The 22,742-nt window shown below is 43.1% G+C and overlaps 1 protein-coding gene across 1 annotated transcript in view; it reads left to right on the top strand.

The window, feature by feature from the left end:
- tmcc1a (transmembrane and coiled-coil domain family 1a) overlaps positions 1–21,738 on the top strand; it is a 31,305-nt gene extending 9,567 nt beyond the window's left edge. The window contains exons 2-5 of the mRNA XM_061074934.1: positions 15,217–15,474; positions 15,641–16,332; positions 18,045–18,180; positions 19,429–21,738. Coding sequence (XP_060930917.1) covers positions 15,217–15,474; positions 15,641–16,332; positions 18,045–18,180; positions 19,429–19,743 — 1,401 coding nt within the window. The 3' untranslated portion in view covers positions 19,744–21,738. The remainder of the gene's footprint in view (positions 1–15,216; positions 15,475–15,640; positions 16,333–18,044; positions 18,181–19,428) is intronic.
- Positions 21,739–22,742: the final 1,004 nt, after the last annotated feature.

Below are 22,742 nucleotides of genomic sequence, written 5' to 3'. Positions count from 1 at the left end.
TATCAAAACAAGGTGTTATTGACAGGAAACCAGTCAGGAAATCGTTGCAGAAAAAGACAGCCAAGTAGCAGAGTCAACTGACCACACAGCAGATATCTGGCAACTAGGAGCATTGTTTGTGGTCTAGCTCCCTCTGGTGGATTTGTGCCTTGGTGGTGGCATTACTCATACTGTCAATTCATGTATTTTAGTTGACCGTAGTAGACAGCATTATATGGTCTCCTCTTTTCCTCTTTTAGTCATATGATTATCCAATTCCATCCCTGGAACACTAATTCAAAGAATAACACGCATGAAAGTTAATATTATTAAAAGATGATCTGTGTACCTTCTGTGTTCAGTATAGTGGATGACACCAGGCATCAGACATGGAGCAGAACGAGGAACAGATTCAACTTTTAAGTTCGACTTGTTGTCAGCTTGGATCACGACTAGGGTTACAGGCCCTTTTTCACTGCTGAAAAATAATGTTTATATATTTTTAGAAACAGCTCTATGCTTGTTACAGATGTAAGATGTCACATAGAAGTAATATAGCCCCGATACAGGCTCATATGCATGACTGCTGAGGCACCTAAATGGAACTGGGCCACTATTAGTTAAACATTTGCTTTTCTAATTGCGACACCTCAGGTCGTCAGCTGAGAACTCTAAGACCGGAACTGTGTGTTTCTTGAGTTACTAATGGAAATTTCAGTATAATTATGTGCATAGTTTTGGAACTTAGAGTCATTAGATAATCAAGAAGGGGTCAACGTGACAATGCCCTTTAAGATTGTCACTACATAATAGCTGTGCAACACTGATGAGAACTTCCTATTAGTCAAATGCCAGTCCCCATTATCCGTCCTTCCGTTATGAAATCTAATGCATCCTAATGGCCTAATTCACACGTTGTGTTACTTAAACTTCCCAAACAGGGCTCACTGTCTGACCCCAGACTGTCCAAGTAAGTCTACTTCAAAGTGGGAAGTGAGGTCAACGTGGGGCCACGTTCAATGCTTGGTATGGGGTTCGGGTGCAGAGGCCAGAAACAACTGAGAAGGTGCCAGACCAAATAATCTTTCAGGCACTAGAGGGCAGGACTGTTTGTTCTAGATTCTTCATCTTCCTGCGTATGAATAGGCTGGCAGAGTGTTTGGGCCTGCATACCTCCCCGTGGTGCTCTTGGTATTGTACATGCAGCCAGACCAGCTCTGAATTTTGGGCCAGTTCCATTTCTGTTTCCATTTTGCATAAACGGCTCTAACTGATTCAAACCACCACCAATGGAGAAACACTGTGTCTCCTCTTGTCACATACCCGCTCGGTTTCCCTGTACACACTGTGTCACTGTACATGCACACACCTGATATACTGTGACCTGCACATATCAAAATGTCCAGATTAACACAAGAGGTTATAACCAGACCAATGTTGTACTTTAGGCTGAATTGCACTATTGTAGGAGATTATGCAGATCTGATATACATTTTTATGCCTCAAACATAAACGCCTGAAACTGCCCCTACAGCAGTAACAGCTGTGGCCGGTGGCGTTACGTTTTCAGGTTGTTAATCTGTCCCATTCTGGTGAGCGTGATATCTCAGGAATGCTTTCGGGGAATCTTATTCATATTAATTTAACATTGATCTGGAGTCAAGGTTTGGTTAGAGTCACTGTCTCCTCCGTAAACACGTTTGTGGCCATAACTCAAGAATTCAGTCTAATTATTATAGAATACGCTTCACTAAATACTCTTGAGCATGACATATATTGACCTAAATTACCTCTGTCTTATCTTTGACATGACTATATATTGCAATCTCTTGTTACTTGGCTGACTTTCCCTCAGATAAGGATATATCTGCAATAAGCTGATATAGAGACCTGGCTGATTCATCACTCTAGCTCGACTGAGGGTAAATCAGCATCCTATGTAAATATATTTATCCAAAATCATATTCCCAAACTTTAGAAATGCACAGACACAACCTGTAACAGATACACTACATTCACTGTAACAGTTTCAAACATGGGCAAACCCTCGTAGTGCACGTACGTTTAGGGTTATAGATGTCAATACTAGAGTTGGCTTCTAATATGATTTCATGCACTTAACATTCATAATGGCGTCTGTGTACAAATTGCCCCGCTGGTTTATGTAACTGCTAATGTCGCCATTGATTACATCCAAAGCTTAGATCAGGAAGGACTGCACAGCTCGGGTGGGATCGTTGGCTTCTTTTTTATCGGGACAGTATTGTTCAGAAAGGCCCGAGCCCCGAGTCATGATTGGCTCTTCTCTTTGGCTTGAATTAACCTCAGTCTGTGTAAACAAAGCTCCCGCTCTTCTGCCTTTATGTAACCCCTCACACCCCCAAACCATGCCACAGTGCAAGCCATCACAATGTACGATCACATGGAGGGGACCCTGGTGTCGCCACAGTGAAACAATGGTTTGGTTAATTCTGCTCTTAGATGTTTAACTTTCATTAACAGTGATTTCTCCAAACCCTAGTTTTTTTTATATTATTGTTTTACTCTCACTCTTTATATAATTTGTCCTTCCTCCGACCCCGGTCCAGTTACATCAGAGCCAGTCTCTCTTCCCTTTCTCTTGTGGATTCTTCAAGAACCTTTTTGGCAACGTGGCACTGCCTGGCCTCACCAGACTCTCACCACTGGATGACGAGAGCCCTCCACACAGGGTGTTTTCTTTGCCTTTGTGTATGAGCTCATCGGCCAGGGCAGTGTGCATTGGAGATTTACAGTGTCTCTTTTGTCAAACTGACAAATCTTAGAAAACTTAAGCTCTTTGTAAAACACAAGGTAATGATTTCAGTGGTGTTTGTTTGTTAGTTGGAATGAAAAAAAACCATCTAGACGGAATACCAATAAACTTGATGTAAGGATGTAGTGTGGGTCCAACGAAGAACTCGGTGCGGATCTGGAACAGGGTGCAGATCTTACCTTCTTTAACAGTGTGAAGAAGTATGTTTTTAACTCTCTTTTTTTTTATCGTACAGAATAATTCATGGATCTTGATGATTAAAATAGACCTGTTTAGGGGACTGTGCTAGCCTGGGTGCCAGACGAACTTAGCCCCGCCCACAACATTTTCGGTCGGGAAGTTCGGTCTGGAGTTGGGGAGAAATTATCTCCGTACAGGAGTTGTTCGGACCAATCAGATTGTCAGGGCGGGCTTTATACGATGATGGACAGATGATTAACAGTTACGTAATCAAGTACGTCATCAAAGAGCGCTTGGGTTGACTTTGTTTTCCACAAACATACCTGCCATCAGGTACAAAAAAAGTAAAATGTAAACATTACAATGGAGAATTTATCCAAAAATGACAAATGATTCACACAGCAATTGTCCCAAGTATTCTCAAAATCATACATCTTGTTATCAACTATAACTACAACTCTTGATTTTCAACACTAATGTCAGTATTTGTCATTTTTTTATGCAGCCCAGCCCCAGGAAAAAAACACAGCCATAGAAAAATTTCAATTCAATTTATTTCCTATAAGAAAAGGAGAGTTGCTTTTTTTTTTTATTGTGATTTTGTGCCTTTTGTCTAACTATTTGTTTATATTTTATGTGGTTTATTCCAAAATGTAGTTAAAGAGTTAAATACTGACCTTAACCTTAAAAACTATGTCATCATTACATTCAAATGGTAAATGGTATTACCAGTTCTTCAGAGAGATTTCTTCATGAATACTACTATGCATATACAGTACGTTGGGTGTTCCCCTTTGTATCAGTAGGAGTTCCTATCTCCTGATAGCATGATGCTGTTATTTAAGTAGATAAGCAGTGCTGCTTTTCATTGGCCACATACATCACCAGTTCAGCAGGTCAGGTCCCATGCGTTAAATGCATGCGTTTGTAGGAGTGGGAGAGATAAAGAGATATTGTAATGGGATATATTCATTAAACTGGGCCAGTATGTTTCTGTCTTGTAAACCATTAGAAGAGTTGCCACAGAAGGATATCAACCGTTTTTTTTTCTTCAAATGTTCTTGAAATTCTGACACACTTACTTGCATATAAAGATTAATTGATGGTTAATGCTGGAGATTGTCTCTGATTACGTTCACACAGAATCTGAATTTTTCCCCACCTATGTGACCCAGATCTGATTTCTTAATGACAGTGTGAACAGCACAAAAATCATTGAACCGGATCTTTTGAAAAAAGTGCAATCTTCCTCATCACTCATGTGTGTTTGGCCCCAGATGTCTCTAGATTTAACTCTATATGTTAAGTGGAGAATATATCAATAAAACATGACGTCTCATGAATAATATGGACAATTTGTCTTACAAATTAAACCACTGCATCTGAAATATGATATTAGATCTGAACATTTAATTCCAATTCATTTCTATTTAATTATAGTGTCTCATTACGCCTGATGATACATATTTCTCAAACTCTGGAGCACTTCTGAAACCTATATTATCATCTCATCTAACATGTGTGAGTAACAGTAATTTTCTCCCTGTGACAAACCACCACTGTTCATCCTATCCTCTAATTATGACCAGCTAATGTGTCAGTAATAGGGTAGAACTGCCCTTGAGGCCAACATCTCCATTTCTTTTCAGGCATCAGTCACTTGTCAGGACATGAGTATACCCCCCCTTCTGTGAATCCGTCATTGCGGAGCCACTCTTGCTATTTGCGGTATGTTATTAAGGCACGCTACTGTGTGTGTGTGAAGATGTCCTTAGTCACCCTGAAAGCCTGAGTATTCCTGGACTACCATGAGCCGCTAGGGGCCATGCAGTCTCCACAGGAGTCTTAGACCTCAGGCTGGAATGACACGGAGGGCAGGGCAAGGAATGTGTGTTATGCACTCATGTCTGAAAGGAGCCTGTCAATCAAAAGATCCTGTGTGGGATTTCCCGAAGTGACTATTGATCGGCACTGAAGTCATCTGTAAGCAGACCTCATTTAACTTGTATTTATATCTGTACTTTACTCTGTGCCACCACATACAGTCCACGAACCAGTCGCACCAGCTGTTCCTAAGGCCTGGTTCACACTGCATGATTTCGAGACTTATTTAAAAGCCCGACAGATTGGAGCTAGATCAGTATTTGATCAGCAGTTACCAATTGCTATGCGTGAAGTATTAAAAGATGAGGGGCTAGATATCAGCTGTAACTCTGTAAGTCAGTAGAGCACAAATCTCCACTGATGCCCTTACATTCAGCCGTTCCAACACTCATACATATCAGTTCCCTAAATATGCCTGTTGTTTTCATTAAGATTAATTAATTATCCCTTGGGGGAAAAAGCCAGATCCCACAATGTTAAAGAAAGTTGACAAAATCTGTGCAGTTGTTTTTCTGTAATCTTACTCACAATCAAACAATCCAACCAAAAAACTAAAGGACAGCGTTGAAAATACATGAGAGGTAATGCATTTTTTTTTGTGATGAGTGATCTAGTAATGAATCTACTGAAAATATTTTACCAGGATATAACATTTCCTCTGCCTTATGGAGCTTTATAGTGAGTTTCAGCTTATTGCGGCTTATAACTCAACTGTGAAATTCAATATTGTGGATCAGTAGTTTGAAGCTAGCTTTGCACTTTAGGAAGGACGTTACTAACAACCTAAGTGACAGATAAATTCAAATGAACATATAAACAAACTATATTTTGTGTGTACGGAGAATTGCAAATAAAGGGATATAAAGACAATTTAGTAACTTTATTGACCTGCAGCTTATGTCTTTCTTTTGCAATGTTAGGGCCTCACACCTTGAGCCACTAATGCTGCCTTGCGTCCCTTTATACAATAGCGGGTCCAAACCTATAGTACATGTCACACACTTGCACTTATGTGAGCAAGTTGGGTTTGTTCTTATATAAGCAGGCTTTTCCCCCAAATCCTACCCACTCTCCCCCCCACCCGTCCCCTGACTCCTCCCGCTCTCTCTCATTAAAGCCTGTATTCATGGTCCGCTTCCCCCCCCCCCCCCCCCCTTCCCTCCTGCCGACCTCTGCACAGAAGTGTTCAGTAGCCCTTGTTCGGCTTCACCCTTACGCTCCCTGCTTTGCTTTGTCTTCCTAATTGGTTTGTACATTTTTTTGAAGTGATGGCTCAAAAACACTTTTTCATGGGGGGAGCTTTTGAATATGAATGTGCGTGTTGTATGTGTTTTAATGTGGTGAAGATCACCAACATCCAACTGTCCCGCACTTCAGTTTGATAACCCCAAGTATCCCCTGGCTGGTCGGTGAAGTGGATAGTTTCATTTCGACCTGTTCACTCATCACAAACCATGGTAGCATAATTTAGCACTTAATGAAATTGATTACAATGTTTGTGGCTGTGAAATTGCAGTGGAATATGACCTAGGCAGTTCTGAGGAACTTCTTCCATCCGTGGAACAGCAATGCAGTGACGCAGATGCAGGCCGTAGTCATGTGTACGCACATATGCACAGTTTTCAATAGCAGCTTTGTAATCGTCATATGACTGCGTAATCTGTGTAAGTAAGACTCTGTAAGTTTGTCCTCCACACATAAACCAAAACCATCCCCTCCTTGTGCATGCCGTGTTATACAACCCCACAGTTCAGTCGGGTCAATACGCGTTAGTGGTCAGCAGCAACACTTAGTCTGGTCCCAGTTTGTTAGGCAGCGGAAGGTGGTTCATTTTGGCGTGATCCCTCTGCCAACTGATTGGCTGTGACAATCAAACTGTGTGATAATTGAGCGGACGGAGCTGAGGATTTTTCTCCTTTTCTTTCTGCCTGAGCTAGCCACTGTTTTGGTGGCTGAACTGGCCTAGAAACTCCAACAGAAGAAAAGCCATCCCCCCCTCCCCTCCCTCCCTTCCCACTTTTTACCAAGCTTTCACACAACCCCTCTCTCCTCTGCTCCGTCGCTCGCTCAGTCTCCCTCTCAGTGACAGCTCCTGGTGGGCTCTTTTTTCCAGTCTGCTCCCTCACTCCCCTCACATCCGTCCTCTGCCTCTCCGTTCTCACACTGAGGATTTTAAGCCCGACGGACTCTTTGAACACTTCACAGTAAACTCTTCCTTCTGTAACCCTCGCCTCCGTCCCAACCGGGCGAGTCCACATTCGATTAACCGCCTGGGCTCTGCTGCCTCAAACCTGCATCAGACGGACCCTTTGCTCCAGAGGAGTCCTTGTTCTCCCGTCAGCGCACGCCGTCTGTGGGAGTCGTGCTTGATGAAGCGCATGCACGTGTGATCCATTGGCTCTGCTGGGCGCTGTGTACTGCAGAGCACATTTTTCTTCTGAAGCACAGTCGTGGGCTTTGAGGAACTGCTGCTCTGTGAACCAGCAGCACAACACTCTAGAGACTCTGCAGCTTCCAGTAGTCATGGTTCACCGCTGGAGGGACTGAGCGCACTATGGATCTGGATATTTAATCAAGCCAACAGTAACTCCAGTAAGAGTTGCCAAGTGGCGTCTTTGTCCAGTGGCCTTAAAGTCAAGTGGACTTTGTTTAGGAGAAGTGTCCTGAGTGATGAGCGCTCTCACAGGGCCGCGTGTTTCCCCTCTTCCCCGGCTGGGGTCGTCTCCCAAGGGACACACAGACAGATAGACAGAACAAACAGACACATAGACTTAGCCGTGCACATGCGCCTTCCTGCCATGGAGGTCATCCTCAACCTGGTAACCGCTGACACCTCTCCACTTCCTACTCCCACCACCACCGTGAGTCTACACTTATTATTATTTCCCCTGAGGAAATGTTTTCATTGGTGTTTGTCTCTGAGTAGGTCTGTTAATTAGCAAGGGAATAACCCATTACATTTTGGATCTCGATCCGGGAGTTTTTCACAATTTAGAGAATCAGAGAATTATGTGTGGATCTTGATGAAAAAAATATTTAGGGGACAGATAACACTTTGATTTTGAGAAATATGGTGCAGTTTGAAGGTATGCCTCCTACTGAGTGCTAATCTTATGTGTGTGCGTTTGTTTGACTTAAATGGATAGTTCACTGAAAAATTAAAATCCACTCATTATCTCCCCACCACGATGGAGGGGTTGGTGAAGTGTTTGAGTCCACAAAACACTTCTGGAGTCTCGTAAGTAAACTTTGTAACAGCAGAATACGATGCAATTGAAGTCAATGGGGACCTAGACTTCAAATGTAATAAAATAACAGAAAAAAAACATAACATGCCTCTAGACTGCTCCTGTGGTGGTATCTAAATGTCCATTTGGCTAAAAATGGACTGTTTCAAGTCGAACATGAATGTCGGGGCTTGTGGACACTCGGATGACACCACCAGGAGCAGTATGGAGGCATGTTATGTTTTATTCTGTTGTTTTATTTTGTCTGAAGAAGAGGTCACAATTTATTTCAATTGTATTGGATTCTGCTGCAACTCTGTTTACCACTGAGACTCCAGAAGTGTTTTGTGGACTCAAGCACTTCACCCACCCCCCCTCCATCGGCATAGTGGTGAGAGGATAATGATTGAAGCCTATGTCATGATTACACTACATGTTTACATATTTTGTGTTTACATGGCTGCCAGTTAAAGTGTCTCTGTTTGTCCTGTGATATATGATGTGATTTGTGTTGAAACCCTTCAATATTTCTGGCTGGAGTGCAGTCACTTCTAATGAAAAGGAATTTTCCTGACATCACAGGGATTTAAAGTCTTTGTTGTGATAGTGGAGCCAAGTTTTTTTTCTCTCTCTCTCTCTCTTCCTCCTCGGACCTGCTCTCTCGGGTGCTCTGTTTCTTTTGGATTTAGACACAAGGGGCTTTTCTCACACCCCCTAAATTCCTTAGGAAATAGACTTGTGGACATTGGCTATATGTGTATGTGTGTGAGTGCAACATTAAGTGTTATGCATGTGTTGAGTAAACTACCACTTGTCCGGCATCACGTGGAGTTATATAATTTTCCATATTGAATGGGGTTCATTGTTCCCGCACTGGATCCCCTGAAAGGAAACAAAAGTCTGATCTCCATTACAAACATATATTTCTATCCAGTTTAGATAACAACACACCACACTGTTTATTTTTTATCTGTTTAATGAAATACATCAGGTTTAATCTGTACCATCATGTTGTTGCTGAGATGACCTCACTTTCGGATTACCAGACTGCAGGGTCTGAAGTTCACTCTCTCAAACCAGAAACCATTGTCCTTGATTTAGGGTGAGTCACAGAGAAATCATTGGTATAAATAAAGAGGAGACAGCTCTAGGATCTGAAATAACTATTTACAAGTAGGTAAATGACACAAATACTTATGTACAGTTCTAGGCGTTCACCTAGACCCCGTATCTTATGTCCTCCGTGGATCCAAGGTCCCGTCCCTCATGGATATTGGACTCTGTAAGATAAGCCCGGCTACAGCCGTTTAAACTCTGTTGTACCATGACATCAGCGCCGCACCTCCTCCATATTTCAGAGAAGAGGTGAGGAGCAGAACAGGTTCCCTAAATAAGAAGCCTGAAATCACACTTTCCTCATGGTGTCATTTTTACATCTCTGTGAAACTGCTGCTTCACAAGCTGACACCACGGGAAGCTCACCGCTGCTCAGCAGGAATGCGAGGCATAGCAACCAACAAGGTACAGTTCCTTTGCACTCGCTCACATACTAACTTACAGAAACTTGACCTTGACCACTGTGAACATAACAGGTTTTTTGTGTAAAAGAAAATGGAAAGAGGTCTAGACAACTTGAGCGTTTCAGACTGAAATGTTTGTATCCACAACAATCACAGCGCTGCTCTATGCTGTTCTTTGTGACAGCCATGTTTACACTAAATACTGTTCTTAAGACCATTATATAATCTTTAAGTCTAAAATAAAACAAATGGTATTCTGATTTTGTTTCATTTTTAATACAGGATGTAAAAATGCATGTCTTTATAAAATAAGCAGCTGTCAGTCAAGGGAGGAAACAGGATTCAAACTCACCCTGACCTGGTAAAGCTGTAGATATCCATCAGTGAGTGATAAGACGCTTAAGAATGAATCTGTTTCCAATGTTTGTCCATCAGAACATCTCAGCCTTAACTTAACTGAACCTAACCTCACCGGAGTCATCTAACAAAATAACGTAATGAGTGTGTTTTCTTCTCCGTACTTAAAGTTAAATGCAGCATCGATACACACTAGAAATACTCCAAACATATGTTCTGCACTGAGTTGCACGTGTTATATATCAGCCGTGTTATATATCAGCTGACACAAAACAGATTAAACAATTAAAGAAGCGATATTGCAGTTAAAACAGGCTCTAACAACGCATCTTCAGTATATTTGGAACAGTAAATTCTCTCAGAATTGAAAGATAACCTCTGTCAGAAGATTAGATTATTGCTGTAGTTAGTTTAGACAGCTAGCACTAGTGTTGGAAAGATAATGAATCTATTGTTGGAAAGATCTTGAATCTTGAATCTTGAAAATGGTTAGCTGTTGAACATAACAAAACGTTATTGCTGTCTGATTGTAAATACAGTGATTGGCATGAAGAGTATTACACACGAGGGATGACAGGGAGACCACTGTGCAGCTTCAGCATCAGGAGAGGGAGAGCACAGTCCTGTGTGTCCACAACAGCTCCTACACAACACAATGACACGGCTCAGAAGGTAGAGTGGGTCATCCTCTTACCAGGAGGTTGAGGGTTCAATCCCTGGCTCCTCCAGTCTGCCTTCCGAAATGTCCTCAGGCAAAATCCTATGTGATCCTCAGTCCAAAGACATTCAGCTTAGGGTTGGGTTGACAGGGTTAGACTCTAAATTGTCCATAGATGTGTGTGTGAATGGTTGTTAGTCTCTGTATGTTGGCCAATATGCTGGTGACCTGCTTCACAGGATAAGATGTATAGATGATGGATGAACAGTTGTCTTTTAAAAATTGGTTGTTATAATACCTGCTGTGCTGCAGTGGCTTGTCTCCAATAAGGGTAGCATATATATTTTCAATTTAAGTATGTGAATTGTCATTCCGGGTCCCTTTTGGATGACAGGTCCTATTTCAATATAAGCAGGTGAAACACAAGGAATTTCGCCTTTTGATTAAAACAGGACAGAGATGCAGGTATGGCCTGTCTGGAATTATTGGGTCCAGAGAAACAAGAATTAAGAGATTGCCCGAACAATGAAAATGAATCATGACAGCATCATCTCATCAACACACTTGGGAGCACATTTGGTTTCCTGTGTGGCCCAAGAGATCAGCCAGTACAAGATGTGCTTGTTGTGTGCATCTAATTATGTGTGATGCATTTCCTAATAACATTAGCGCGGTGATGTTTTCTAAATGTCTGTTTGTGTTAGACTCATAGTCACAGGTCAGTGTTTAGGTTTGGCCGAGGCCTTTCCCAGGCTTCCGGTGGATCCGAGGTAAGTCTGGGCTTTCACAGCTCTAACCAGCTTTACTTGGATCAGGGGCTGTTGCACAACCTGGCCCATGGCAGGCGAAAAAATCAACACTCTTTTAAGAATGTCTAAGTGACGCATGCGAGGAGCAAGCGGGACAGGTCCGTGCAGACTCTTTGTCTTTCTGCTTTAGAGATAAAATCTAATCAGGTGGGATGAGGCAGCCCCCCAATTACAAACAGACACACACACACACACCTACACACACACACACACACACATTCCCTCATTAGGCGACACAGACTCTGGTGATGCAGCGCCTGTCGCTTCTTGCTTCAGCGGCTCAATGCATCAACATGTTTGGCTCTGTTAACCCTGGGAAATTAGCTTAATCCTTCAGCTCACCATCTTTAATTACATGCGTGATTAATCACAGAAAAACTGGACCGTTTAGGGACGACACTGATCGTAATTTGTTTGGTGACTGGAACAGGGACGGGGGACGAAGCATCTCTTTGCTATGTGTGGCATTACAACAGTTTCCGGGAGCCTGCATGAAAAATGAGATCATAAGTATGCAGTGACCAGTTGTAGACATACGAGCTGCCTGTGACGCTGGAAAAGAGGGCACAACACCGACTGACCAGCTGTTTGTGACTCCTCTGCTTATGTAACTGAGGCGCTCTGCTGACAGAGACATTTTCGATCAATGAAAGGGCGATTTGGTGCCAGTGTGTACAGGCCACTCGGTCTCCTTATCACAGAGTCCAGGACCTCTATCTGCTCTCGGCTGCAGGGCAATCCAGTTCAAAGCGTTGTCCTTTGCCCTCTTTATCTATATCTTAAGTCAGAGGGCATATGTTTGACAATTCAAATAATTCCGTCATCTGCCCCATGCCACACTCATGTGGATGTAAACTGCCACTTTACTCAGGCTTTCTCTCATAAAAGCTATAAATACTGTTTTGTTTATAGCCAAGAATGGACCACATGCTATTCTGCAGCGTCACCTCTTGGTTCTTTTCTGTGCCAGCCCGGCAGGCTATTCTAGTTCCGTGATTCGTTTGATCGCCGCGTGTGCCCGACAAGAGGATTTAACAACGATTAGACTTGTTGCACACGTCATTAATTAATCAAATTGACCACTTCCTCTAGGCCGCTTAATGCTGCCGAGCAGTTATCAACAGAATGCAAAGTTGTTCATTTGAAAGTCAAATTACCCCGAAAGGTTTAAATCAATTTCCAAATGTGCAGCGTCTCCCAGCACTCAGAGGAATGTGCCCTTGGCTGAGTGTGTGTATGCGGTAAAGAGATGTCGGACTGGTTTTTCTTGTCCTCTCGGGCTCCTCCTCTCTATTGGCTGGCACAGATACAGACAGAGAGTCTGGGAGATGATAGTGGATTTAGTCTCTCGTCATGTCCCAGACTCCCAAGTGTAGGATTTTACTTCACACATGATATTTCTGATCACAAACATTAGTTACACACGTCTATTACTGTTACACACGTTTTGTTGTAAAGAAACGTTCTAATCGTGGTTGTGAAAGTCTGACCTACTGATAAGCAGTCATTTGGTGTGTTTGTTTTTGTGTGTCTGTTTGTGCTGCTCATACTTCCCTGGTTAATATGTTTGTTGTGCATCGATCTCATCGACTGTTTTATATTCATCAGTAATAATTCCCTACAGTGGTAAAGCAAGTGCCAATGTGTGATTTTAATCACACAGTGGCACTTGCCCTAACCCTACAGTTGTATGGTTTAAAATCTTTACTTGTATGTCTGTGGCTGTATTGTCCAGTGAATTTGTCCTTTGTGAAACACTTTATTGTGAAAATACTTAAATACATGTAAAAGTCCTGCACTCATAATGTCACATTAGTAAAAGTATTTAAATGTTACCTGTAAGTATCAAGTGTGAAAGTAGAAAAACCAGGAGACGTGGTGGAAAGATGTGTTATGGCTCCGGGAAGAATCCATCACATTGTGATATAGATTCAGATTTTTTTTTTCTCACTTTCTTTAATATTGCCACACAGAAGATTTTAAAATTTGATTTATTTATGAGCGTCTGCAATTAGGTGCAGGTTGAAAATAGAAATCATGATCTCGTGAATTTAAATATGGTTTCATGAGGGGAGGATTGGTCAGTGGGGGAAGTACACACTCTTATAAGTGCCATTCTAATTATACTATTGGGCAGTTGAATCTAAAACACATCATATATTATAAACTGAACAGTTTGTACTGCCAAAATATTCAATTATTGTTGAGTCAGGGTACGTACATTTCTCCTTTTAGTATGAAGGAGAAGGAAATCCTGGAGTACAAGAACCTGAAAGGAGCTTGTTAGGACTTCAGTAGCTGTAGCTGACAATCTGCCACTTCTCTGTTTGCACATGAGAGTCAATATAAGGTTGATTGTGATTCTTAGATTCTCACAGTGTGCCTCATAGTTATACAAATACTAGTCAGTGAGTGAGGATCTATTTCTGCTTCCTGTGGGTTTGATTGGCTGCTGCTCTGAGGATGATGTCACCTCCTCAGCTGGGAGGAGGAGAAGGGGGAGGAGCTCTCCTCTCTCTCTCCCGGTAAACACAGTTTCAGGTGGATCCACTTTCACAACAAGCCGGTCGCTCAGGCAGCACACCGGGAGCGAGCCGGGTAGCGTGTCAGTGTCAGTGCACATGAAAACACACGAAACCAGTTCAAGGTGGACGACAAAATGCACTGGGAACAATTTATCCGTTTGACCAATGGGAAGGTGAGCGCTGCTTTTTGTTACGCGTGGTTTTGCGCACAGTTTTTGTGATTGAAGATGATCGATCAGGAATCGGAAAACAGTTTCGGGGACAGTTTCTCTTTACTTTATAAAACTTTATGAGGAGTTTCGGTTTTTGTTCCGGGTGCTGTTGTGGTGTGTAGGCTGTGGTGTCTGTCATCAATTAGTCACGTCCATGAGGGCAGGTGAGGTGAGCCTGTGGTGCGTGAGTTTGACGTGTGTGTTGCGTTTGTGTGTTTGTGTGTGTGTGTGTGTGTGTGTGTGTATGGGGGGTAATGATTTATAATGGCAAGCCTATTAAACAAGCTGAGTGCCGAGGTGAATAACACCAGACACTTGTGCTTCTCTCTCTTCCTCAGCTTGGTCTCTGTCGTGGTTCAGCAGCTCCATTTTTTTAGTTTTTTACGTGGTGTGCCTGATGAGAATAATAGTTTTTATCACCATCCCTCAGTGATGAGTGTTCTTCCGCTGAGGTGTCAAGGAAATTAATCACTCCGTCTGCCTGTGATTCGAAGGTGTGAAGTTCATTATCTGCTCGGGGCGAATTTATCTACAGGTTTTGATAGAATACAGGAAAAACTCAATTTAGATAGTGTCTTTGATCCCCCCCTAATGCTTTGTGGCCTTTTGACAAAATCAGGTCAGTATCTGAAAAGACAAATATTATTGATCTGTGAAACCATTGTAAATGAAAATCAAACATCCTGTCAGTCTTGTCGATTTATAGTCGCTCCCTGTTGCTGATACTGTTTTCCGTTTGTTCCTGTTTGTTTAATCAGGATATCCAAGATTTGTGGATATTTCTAGATCCACACCTGGAAGTATTGAGTTTTGTTTTATTGAGTTGTTCCACTTTCTTTTCTTTGTAAATCCCTGAATGAAAAACGAAAATTCCCCCATCCTTCCTCTTCACACAACCTGACCACGAGTTTCCTTTTTACCCGCTCTCCTTCCAGACTGAAATGCAGAAGCCTCCCTTTTTCATTGTGTCAGCAAAATGACCTCAACATGTAATTCCTCATTCCATATTCTGATCCTTTGCATACCCCAATCTCTTGTAACCCCTCGTCTTCTGCTGTGCTCTCCCTTCAGATCGACCGGCTGGAGGTGAGTGGCCTGGGCCAAACGCCCCTTGCTGTGTCTTACGGGGCAGACGGTTCCTACCCAGTGGGTGAGGACAGCACCCCCGACCCTCAGCGCACCAAGCAGGCCATCGCCCAGCTGCAGCAGAAAATCCTCAAGCTTACAGAGCAGATTAAGATCGAGCAGACGGCGCGGGATGACAACGTTGCCGAGTACCTCAAACTGGCCAACAACGCCGACAAACAGCAAAGCACACGCATAAAACAGGTAAAAACTAAGAATGAATTCTATGAGACGTCAGCTGTGTGAAAGATTCAATCTTTTGCTTCTGTTTTGATCGTACCTAGAGTTTCGGGGCAGATCTCCGTAAATGTCAAGGTATAGTGTCATGTGCATTGCGCTCATTTATGAAGCCTTGTTCTGTGGCTGTCAGGTTTTTGAGAAAAAGAACCAAAAGTCGGCGCAGACCATCCAGCAGCTGCAGAGGAAACTGGAGCACTACCACCGGAAGCTGCGGGAGGTGGAGCACAATGGTATCCCACGGCAGCCCAAGGATGTTCTGCGAGACATGCAGCAAGGACTGAAGGGTGTCGGAGCGAGAGTCACGGGCTTTAGTGAAGGGGTGGTCGACAGCGTCAAGGGCGGCCTGTCCAGCATCTCCCACGCCACTCACTCTGCTGCAGGCGCCGTCGTCTCCAAACCCCGAGAGATCGCCTCGCTGATTCGCCACAAATTCGGAAGCGCCGAAGACATCCCCGGACTCAAAGACTCTCTGGACGACCCGACGCTGGATGAAGGCGTGACAGGGGCAGGCGGACGTTCCCTTGGCAACGCCGGGAATCACCTCCAGTCCAGCCCCAAGTTCGGCAGCGAGGAAGACTGCTCCAGTGCAACGTCGGGCTCGGCCGGAGCCAACAGCACGACGGGAGCACCCGGGGGCCCACCCAGTTCCAAGGGCAACACACTGGAGAGGAGTCAGAGCTCGAGCCTGGACATGCTGCTGCAGGAGGTGCAGGATCTGAGGGAGGGCCAGGCCCGGCTAGAGGAGAACCTTGACAGCTTGAAGAGCCACTATCAGAGAGACTACTCAGTTGTAATGCAAGCACTGCAGGAGGAACGCTTCAGGTACACAGAGACAAGAGAACAATTATAAGTGTGTCACATATTTCTCAAGCATAACCAGTCAACACAGGAAATCCCCTAAATGTCCAACAGTGTGTAATCAGGAAGGACTTCTATATTTAGAAAATACTTTGGGCACTGATCATTCCTATCACTGTGTTATCTGAGGTATCATCTCAGGCAGCACTGCCCCCCCCCCCGCCTGTGCTCTGACAGCTCTTTTATCAAAGACAGCTCACAGCGGATAAAAACTAAACCTTGGACCTGGACCTCATCGGCAGAATCATGTAGAGCTCACGTGAAGTGCTGCCTTTATTTCTCTCAACACATATGTGCCAAGGTCACATTGACATTAATATTATGCAGAGTGGCAGTCTTATTGTTTAATGTGTACCCCTCATAAACAGGATTGTTTTAGTGACCAACTCTGCTGCTCTACGTCACTAAAGCATGTGTAGAGTGTTTAAATGTTAATCGCCACTTGACTGCATTTAAAAGAATTTGAGCTTTGTCGTTGTGAGAGAGCAGTTTTACATTAACACCTAGAGCTCCTCAACACCTGCACAGTTCACCAGTGTCCTCTAAGTCTAAGAATCTCCACTGTTATTTCAGCCCTCGTCCCTGCTCTGCATAAGGACTCTGTGTGAGGCTTCTCTGGGCAGATGGCCTTAAAACAAACACGTTCACATTCCTACAGAATGTTCTGAGCAGAGGGCACAAGGATTAAGAGGGTCAGCAATGATAAAACAGGAAGTTATAATGAAAGAACATTTTCTTCCTAAAATGTCCATCTGAGTCCAGAGGATTCTGCTTTTGTCCTCTCAGACCAAAATAGTAGTGACCACTCAGGAGCTGTTTTCAGCGCACCCACAGGGAATCATCATTTATCCACCTATCACGATGCTGTATAGCTCCTCTGGGACTTAATCCATCTCGAACCTAACTGAGAGGTGTCTAAAATGTGACTCAACCAGGACTGAAAATAATGTTTTTGATAAATTCAGAGCTGAATCAAAGAACCGATCGACAGAAATTATAAAAACTAAATAATTTAAATGCATGACCATGGACTTTTACTATTTTCTGATTTTTTTTTTTTTAGACCAATCCAATAAAATTGTTTTCACAAGATAATATTAAAAGTAATTGGTTCTTTGCAGCCTGTGATGAACTTACTGAAATAATCAAATAATATAATTAATTAGTTGTTAAGTGTATAAAAAGACTCATCAATTTGACGCCTTCAAAAAGAAACTCAAGAAATTAGAATAAATCAGATCCCACCACCCGACATTAAATGTATGTTGAATACAAGTATACAGATCTTCATATTACCTGTTTGTTTCTGTTCAAATGTAACTAAAGTAATTCAGTCTAACCTACACTAGGGCAGCCTTCTGTCTATTCTGGTCCTGTGTTGTCCATCCAATTGTATGTGCCTGCCAGATTTAACAGCAGTATAGATCTATCTCCTCCTGCCTGGCACTTCCCATTGGTCAGTCTTGTAATGCAGACTCTCTGATTGGCCGGTTGGATCAGCAGATGAGTAAGCATGTCCTAATCTTGTCAGAGCGAGTCATCAGTTAGGTCAAGTGCCATGTGGTCAGACGCCTTCAGGGTCTGTTTTCTGCTAATTCCTGCATGTGGCTCTTTGTTGAAGCTAATTATCCCACCGACTCTCACGTGTCTTTGTGTTATTGTGTCTGTGTCCTCAGGTGTGAACGTCTGGAGGAGCAGCTGAATGACCTGACAGAACTTCACCAGAATGAGATCCTGAACCTCAAACAGGAGCTGGCCAGCATGGAGGAGAAGATCGCCTACCAGTCGTATGAGAGAGCCAGAGACATCCAGGTTTGTACATCAGGTCCACAAGCACATCTACTCCAATGTGTCAAATCTTATTCTCTTATTTGTACTTCAAAATGTAAATACATGTTGTAAGGAGGATTTTATCTGGTAAAGTATTTGCAGAAAGAGATGTGTTCATGTTGAAGGTCAAGTACAAACGACAAGGCACATGACATTTCAGATGTATTTACTAATGCACTAACTGAATTTGAGCCTTTAGTCAAAGAAGCACTTCTGTTAATGTTATTGTCTTTTGACATTTTGTGCAAACGCAATAAACTGCTGAATGCACTCACTTGTATGTATTATATTAAAGGATAAACAAGTTATAATATTGGTAAATGCAGGAAAAAGCATAAATGAACCACTCGTCTTAAAAATAGTTTTTTATTTTATTAAATTTCACACCGATATTAATCTATTGTTCCATTCTTTCTATCGTAGATGTTTTTCAAAGTGGGATTTGTATCTTCGTGGTGTTGTTAATAATCCTTGTCAAAGTAACACTGAGTTACTGTGATAAGAAAAGTAACAAAAAGTTTTCAGTAAATATCCTTATTATTTTCAATATCCCTGCATGTCTTAATTTTCCTCAGACGAGACAGTCACGGTGTCAGTTTTAAACTTAAGCTGAAACTTTGAGGTGGTCACACAACCCACAACACTTGCAGGCATTATCTCATCTGTTTATATTGACACATGAAACAGGAAGGTGAGACAGAATCCAGTCTTTCCATTGGCACGTCTGTTTGTTCAAAACAAAAGCATTTCCTTCCACATGACTCGTATTACTCCCGTCCTTCCATGATGTTATGAGGGCTTGGGTTTGTGTGTGTATTTTTTTGTGTGCAGACAAGTGGGAAATGCATTTCCAGCTCAAGTTGCCCCCGTGCTACAGTTCCTTTCCCTGACAGCAGGGGGTGATAGTGTTCTATGAAATATACTCTGTGGTCACTTTATGATCTTTATTATGTTCACCTGTAAAGTGCAGTTGAGCCATAAATTCTAACTGTATGAGGATGTTAGCTTTTAATTGACCCTATCAGAGAGATGTCAATTTAAGTATATGTTTTTTAATGACGTTTTAGTTTGCGGTGGGGTTGAAATTCAGGAGAATGAATAATAGAAACCAATCAAAGCAGTCCTGAAGAGTAAATATGCCACTGGGTGTCTAGTGTGTTGTTGGTTTTGTTAATATGTGTGAAGATTGGGACTTTGCTGACCCTCTCTCTCCCTGTGTGTCCTCTGCAGGAGGCGCTAGAGGCCTGTCAGACCAGGATCTCCAAGATGGAGCTTCAGCAGCAGCAGCAGCAGGTCGTCCAGTTGGAGGGGCTGGAAAATGCCACGGCCAGGACCCTCCTGGGAAAACTTATCAATGTGCTGCTGGCCCTTATGGCCGTCCTTCTGGTCTTTGTCTCAACTGTGGCCAACTGTGTGGTCCCCCTGATGAAGACACGCTCACGCTCCCTCTCCACCCTCCTCCTCATCCTCCTGCTGGCCTTCTTGTGGAGGAACTGGGACGCTCTCTCCGGGTACACGCACCGCGCTCTGCAGCCACCGGGATGACCAGACCAGCGCCAGCACATGTTGCTTTGGTGATGTAACTGTAACCACAGTCGTGCAGGATGTTTGCAGAACGTGACTGCCGTCGGGGGGGTAGCTGTGTGGCCGGGCACTGGAAATTCGGCTGAGCACTTTCGGACACGCCCTGGAAATCAAGACAAAGTGGAAGAAACAGAGAACTGTTGGGAACACTTGTGATTTTACCTTAGGAAGGAAAAGACTGTTTACATTTTGAGATGAACGGCTGTGTTGTATCTCTCAGAGAATACAGCCACGTACTGTTTTTATCTTTAGCGTTTTAATCAATTATAATGTTATTATTTCTAATAATATTATTTTTTATTTTCTATGTTATTTTATTCAGTACCATGTAGCATTACACTCCTGTCACTCTACATGAAGGGGAGTTTAGTCAGGAAATACGGGGCTGGCGATTTGCTCCAAAAGACCCATTTTTCAATTGTAGACACGCAAATGTGATGATGTGGTTGAGTGGAGGAAGAGAACGCTCTCCTCGCTGTGACCGGTCGATTTGAACCACGGCTGAAAACCTTCCAGGGAGCTGCTCCTTTCTTGCTGTGATGAAATTGACTGAACATGGCGTTTGGGTGTCATGATGACTAGAGACTGTTTTGAGCTTCCTCACATTTCTAATGACAAAGATGACATGCTTTTAATCGTTTCCTTTACTCGAGTATAACAGGAAAAACTGTGTTGAAGGGGGGATATAACAATGACTCATGAAGACAAAATGGAGTGAAGAGCTACGATGGGCTGCTCACACTAGAGACAGCACAAACACAGAGAGAACATCTGGTTATTGTCAAGCATCTGCCATAATTGCAACATGTATACAATGCTGCATGTGTTCATTATGAAAAACTACGAAGGAACCATTTTTGCTTTTAAAAGCGATGGAAAAAAGGTCATTGTCTCAGTAAAATTAATTTGCCGGGGTAATTTCCTCACCCTCCGGCCATATTTAATGTGATCAGGTTAGGAAAGAGAGACTACTGGTGCTTTTCCAGCTCCATCTCAGCTGGATCAGGAATGCTGCTGCTGCTTCATATCCACAGTGCAAGTCATCTCCACTGCCACACCAGTCCAATGCACACTGCCTGTATGTGATACTGTGCTTTCCAACACTCTCCCTGCATTTTATCTCTGTAGCCATCCTTCTTTTTCTACGTGTACACTTTGTTATGGTGTAACCACCCAGTGCCAAACCCTAGTTACCCCAGGGATGCCTGCGCACCCGGAGGGTCCGACCTGACAGGACGGGAAAAGCTGAGGTGGCTCAGCAGGTTTAGCTTTTAGTCAGATCTGCCACGAATGTCTCGCCTGGATGTCAAGAATGTATTGTTTTGGCAGACATAACTTTTGAGGAATATCGATGAGAGGACTCACAATCTGAACATGAACTTGACTCCAGATCCTCGGCCGTGTGTTTGCACCTTTGCTTCCTTTGAGTACAGTTTCCTCGGCTCAGCGTCCACTCACTCTCTTCCTCAACATCTCAAGGACACGACGGGATGACCGGGCACATTTAATATTCCCACCTGCATTTCATTGCTTTCCTAACAGATTAGCGTGATCATTTGAACTGTACAGCTGCACTTTAGCACACGGCTAGATAACACATAGGTCAGACTGACGCTGGAGAAACCTTTGATTGAGGCTTCATCAGTGGGATAAGAAAAGTTGACTCAGGTCAGGATCACTGTCATCCTTGTCTAAAGCTAGAACCCACACAGAGGAACATCTTCTCAAAATGTCGTTCAAACCTAATTCCTCTCATGCAATTAAAACGGCAGGATGCGGATTTGTTCTCTGTCTTGATTTCTGCAGTTGTGGGGAACAGCAGACAAACTTGAGTGACTTGACCTTGGCTTGACCTTGCAGTATCTTTTGTGATGTAGGGTTGTGTGCTAAACCACTCTAGTGCCTTCTGATGTCCTTTTCTAAGTGTGGAATAAATAAAGTGCATTCCTGACTAACTCATGAGCTTTACGTTTTTATTTAACAGTTTAAATTGTGCCCTCTTTATTGCCCTGTCTCTGTCTCCCTGTGTGTGTTTATGTGGGTGTTAATCATTTAAATAATGAGGTGAAGACATGTTTTATGGTTCGGTTAAGGTTAGGGTTAAGCAAGTAAATGTAGAGTATAAGTCTCCAGAAAATCAATGTAATGTCCTCTGAAGCCATGGAGACATGACTCTGTGTTTTCCTGTGCTTATATCTATGTGAGGACCATTTTAAGAATAGACCCTGAGGACATTTTGACCGGTCCTCACTTATTCAATGGGCTGTTTGAGGGTTAAGGGTTATAATTAGGTTAGGGTTAGGCATTTAGTGTGGATGGTTAAGGTAAGGGTAAGGTAAATGTATTATGTCAAGTGTTTCTACTAAGAAACAAGTATAAAAATGTTTAGATTTCAGATTTACATTCTTTGTCTTGTATCCCCTTCATGTGTTTTCCCCAAGTGGTTGAAATGCTGTGTTTTGTTTGAGTGAGTGGTCTTTCGTGAGGAAGCCGGGGGTCTGAACACAAGGAGGTGTCACTTCTTATCAGGAGGGAAACAGGTTGGGTGGAAGGCCCCTCTCACCGCAGCCTGTACTTCCAAAAGTCAGAGCGGGTCACCAGGGACATTCTTTTCATTATAAACACAGTAGAGAGCATTTCCACCCCACTTACACACACACACACACACACACACACACACACACACAGACGCACGCACACACACACACACACACACACACACACACAGCTTAATTCCGTGGACTGTCGTGTTTGATTGAGCAGCACCAAACCGCAGCGCACGGTCACACCTCCCCGGTGATATCTGATGCTGACAGCTCTGACCCACACCGAGCCTTATCCCTGCAGTCTGTCATTGTGCGGTGCAGTTGAGGGGTCATTATGTTGCACTTATCTGCCTCATAGTGAAAGCTGCAAGTGACTGGGTGGGAGAAGAGAGGAGTGAGAGGAGGGCACAGTAA

Source organism: Limanda limanda, chromosome 7 (assembly GCF_963576545.1).
Source record: "Limanda limanda chromosome 7, fLimLim1.1, whole genome shotgun sequence".
Taxonomy (NCBI): Eukaryota; Metazoa; Chordata; class Actinopteri; order Pleuronectiformes; family Pleuronectidae; genus Limanda; species Limanda limanda.
This window is presented reverse-complemented; position numbering and strand designations above follow the sequence as displayed.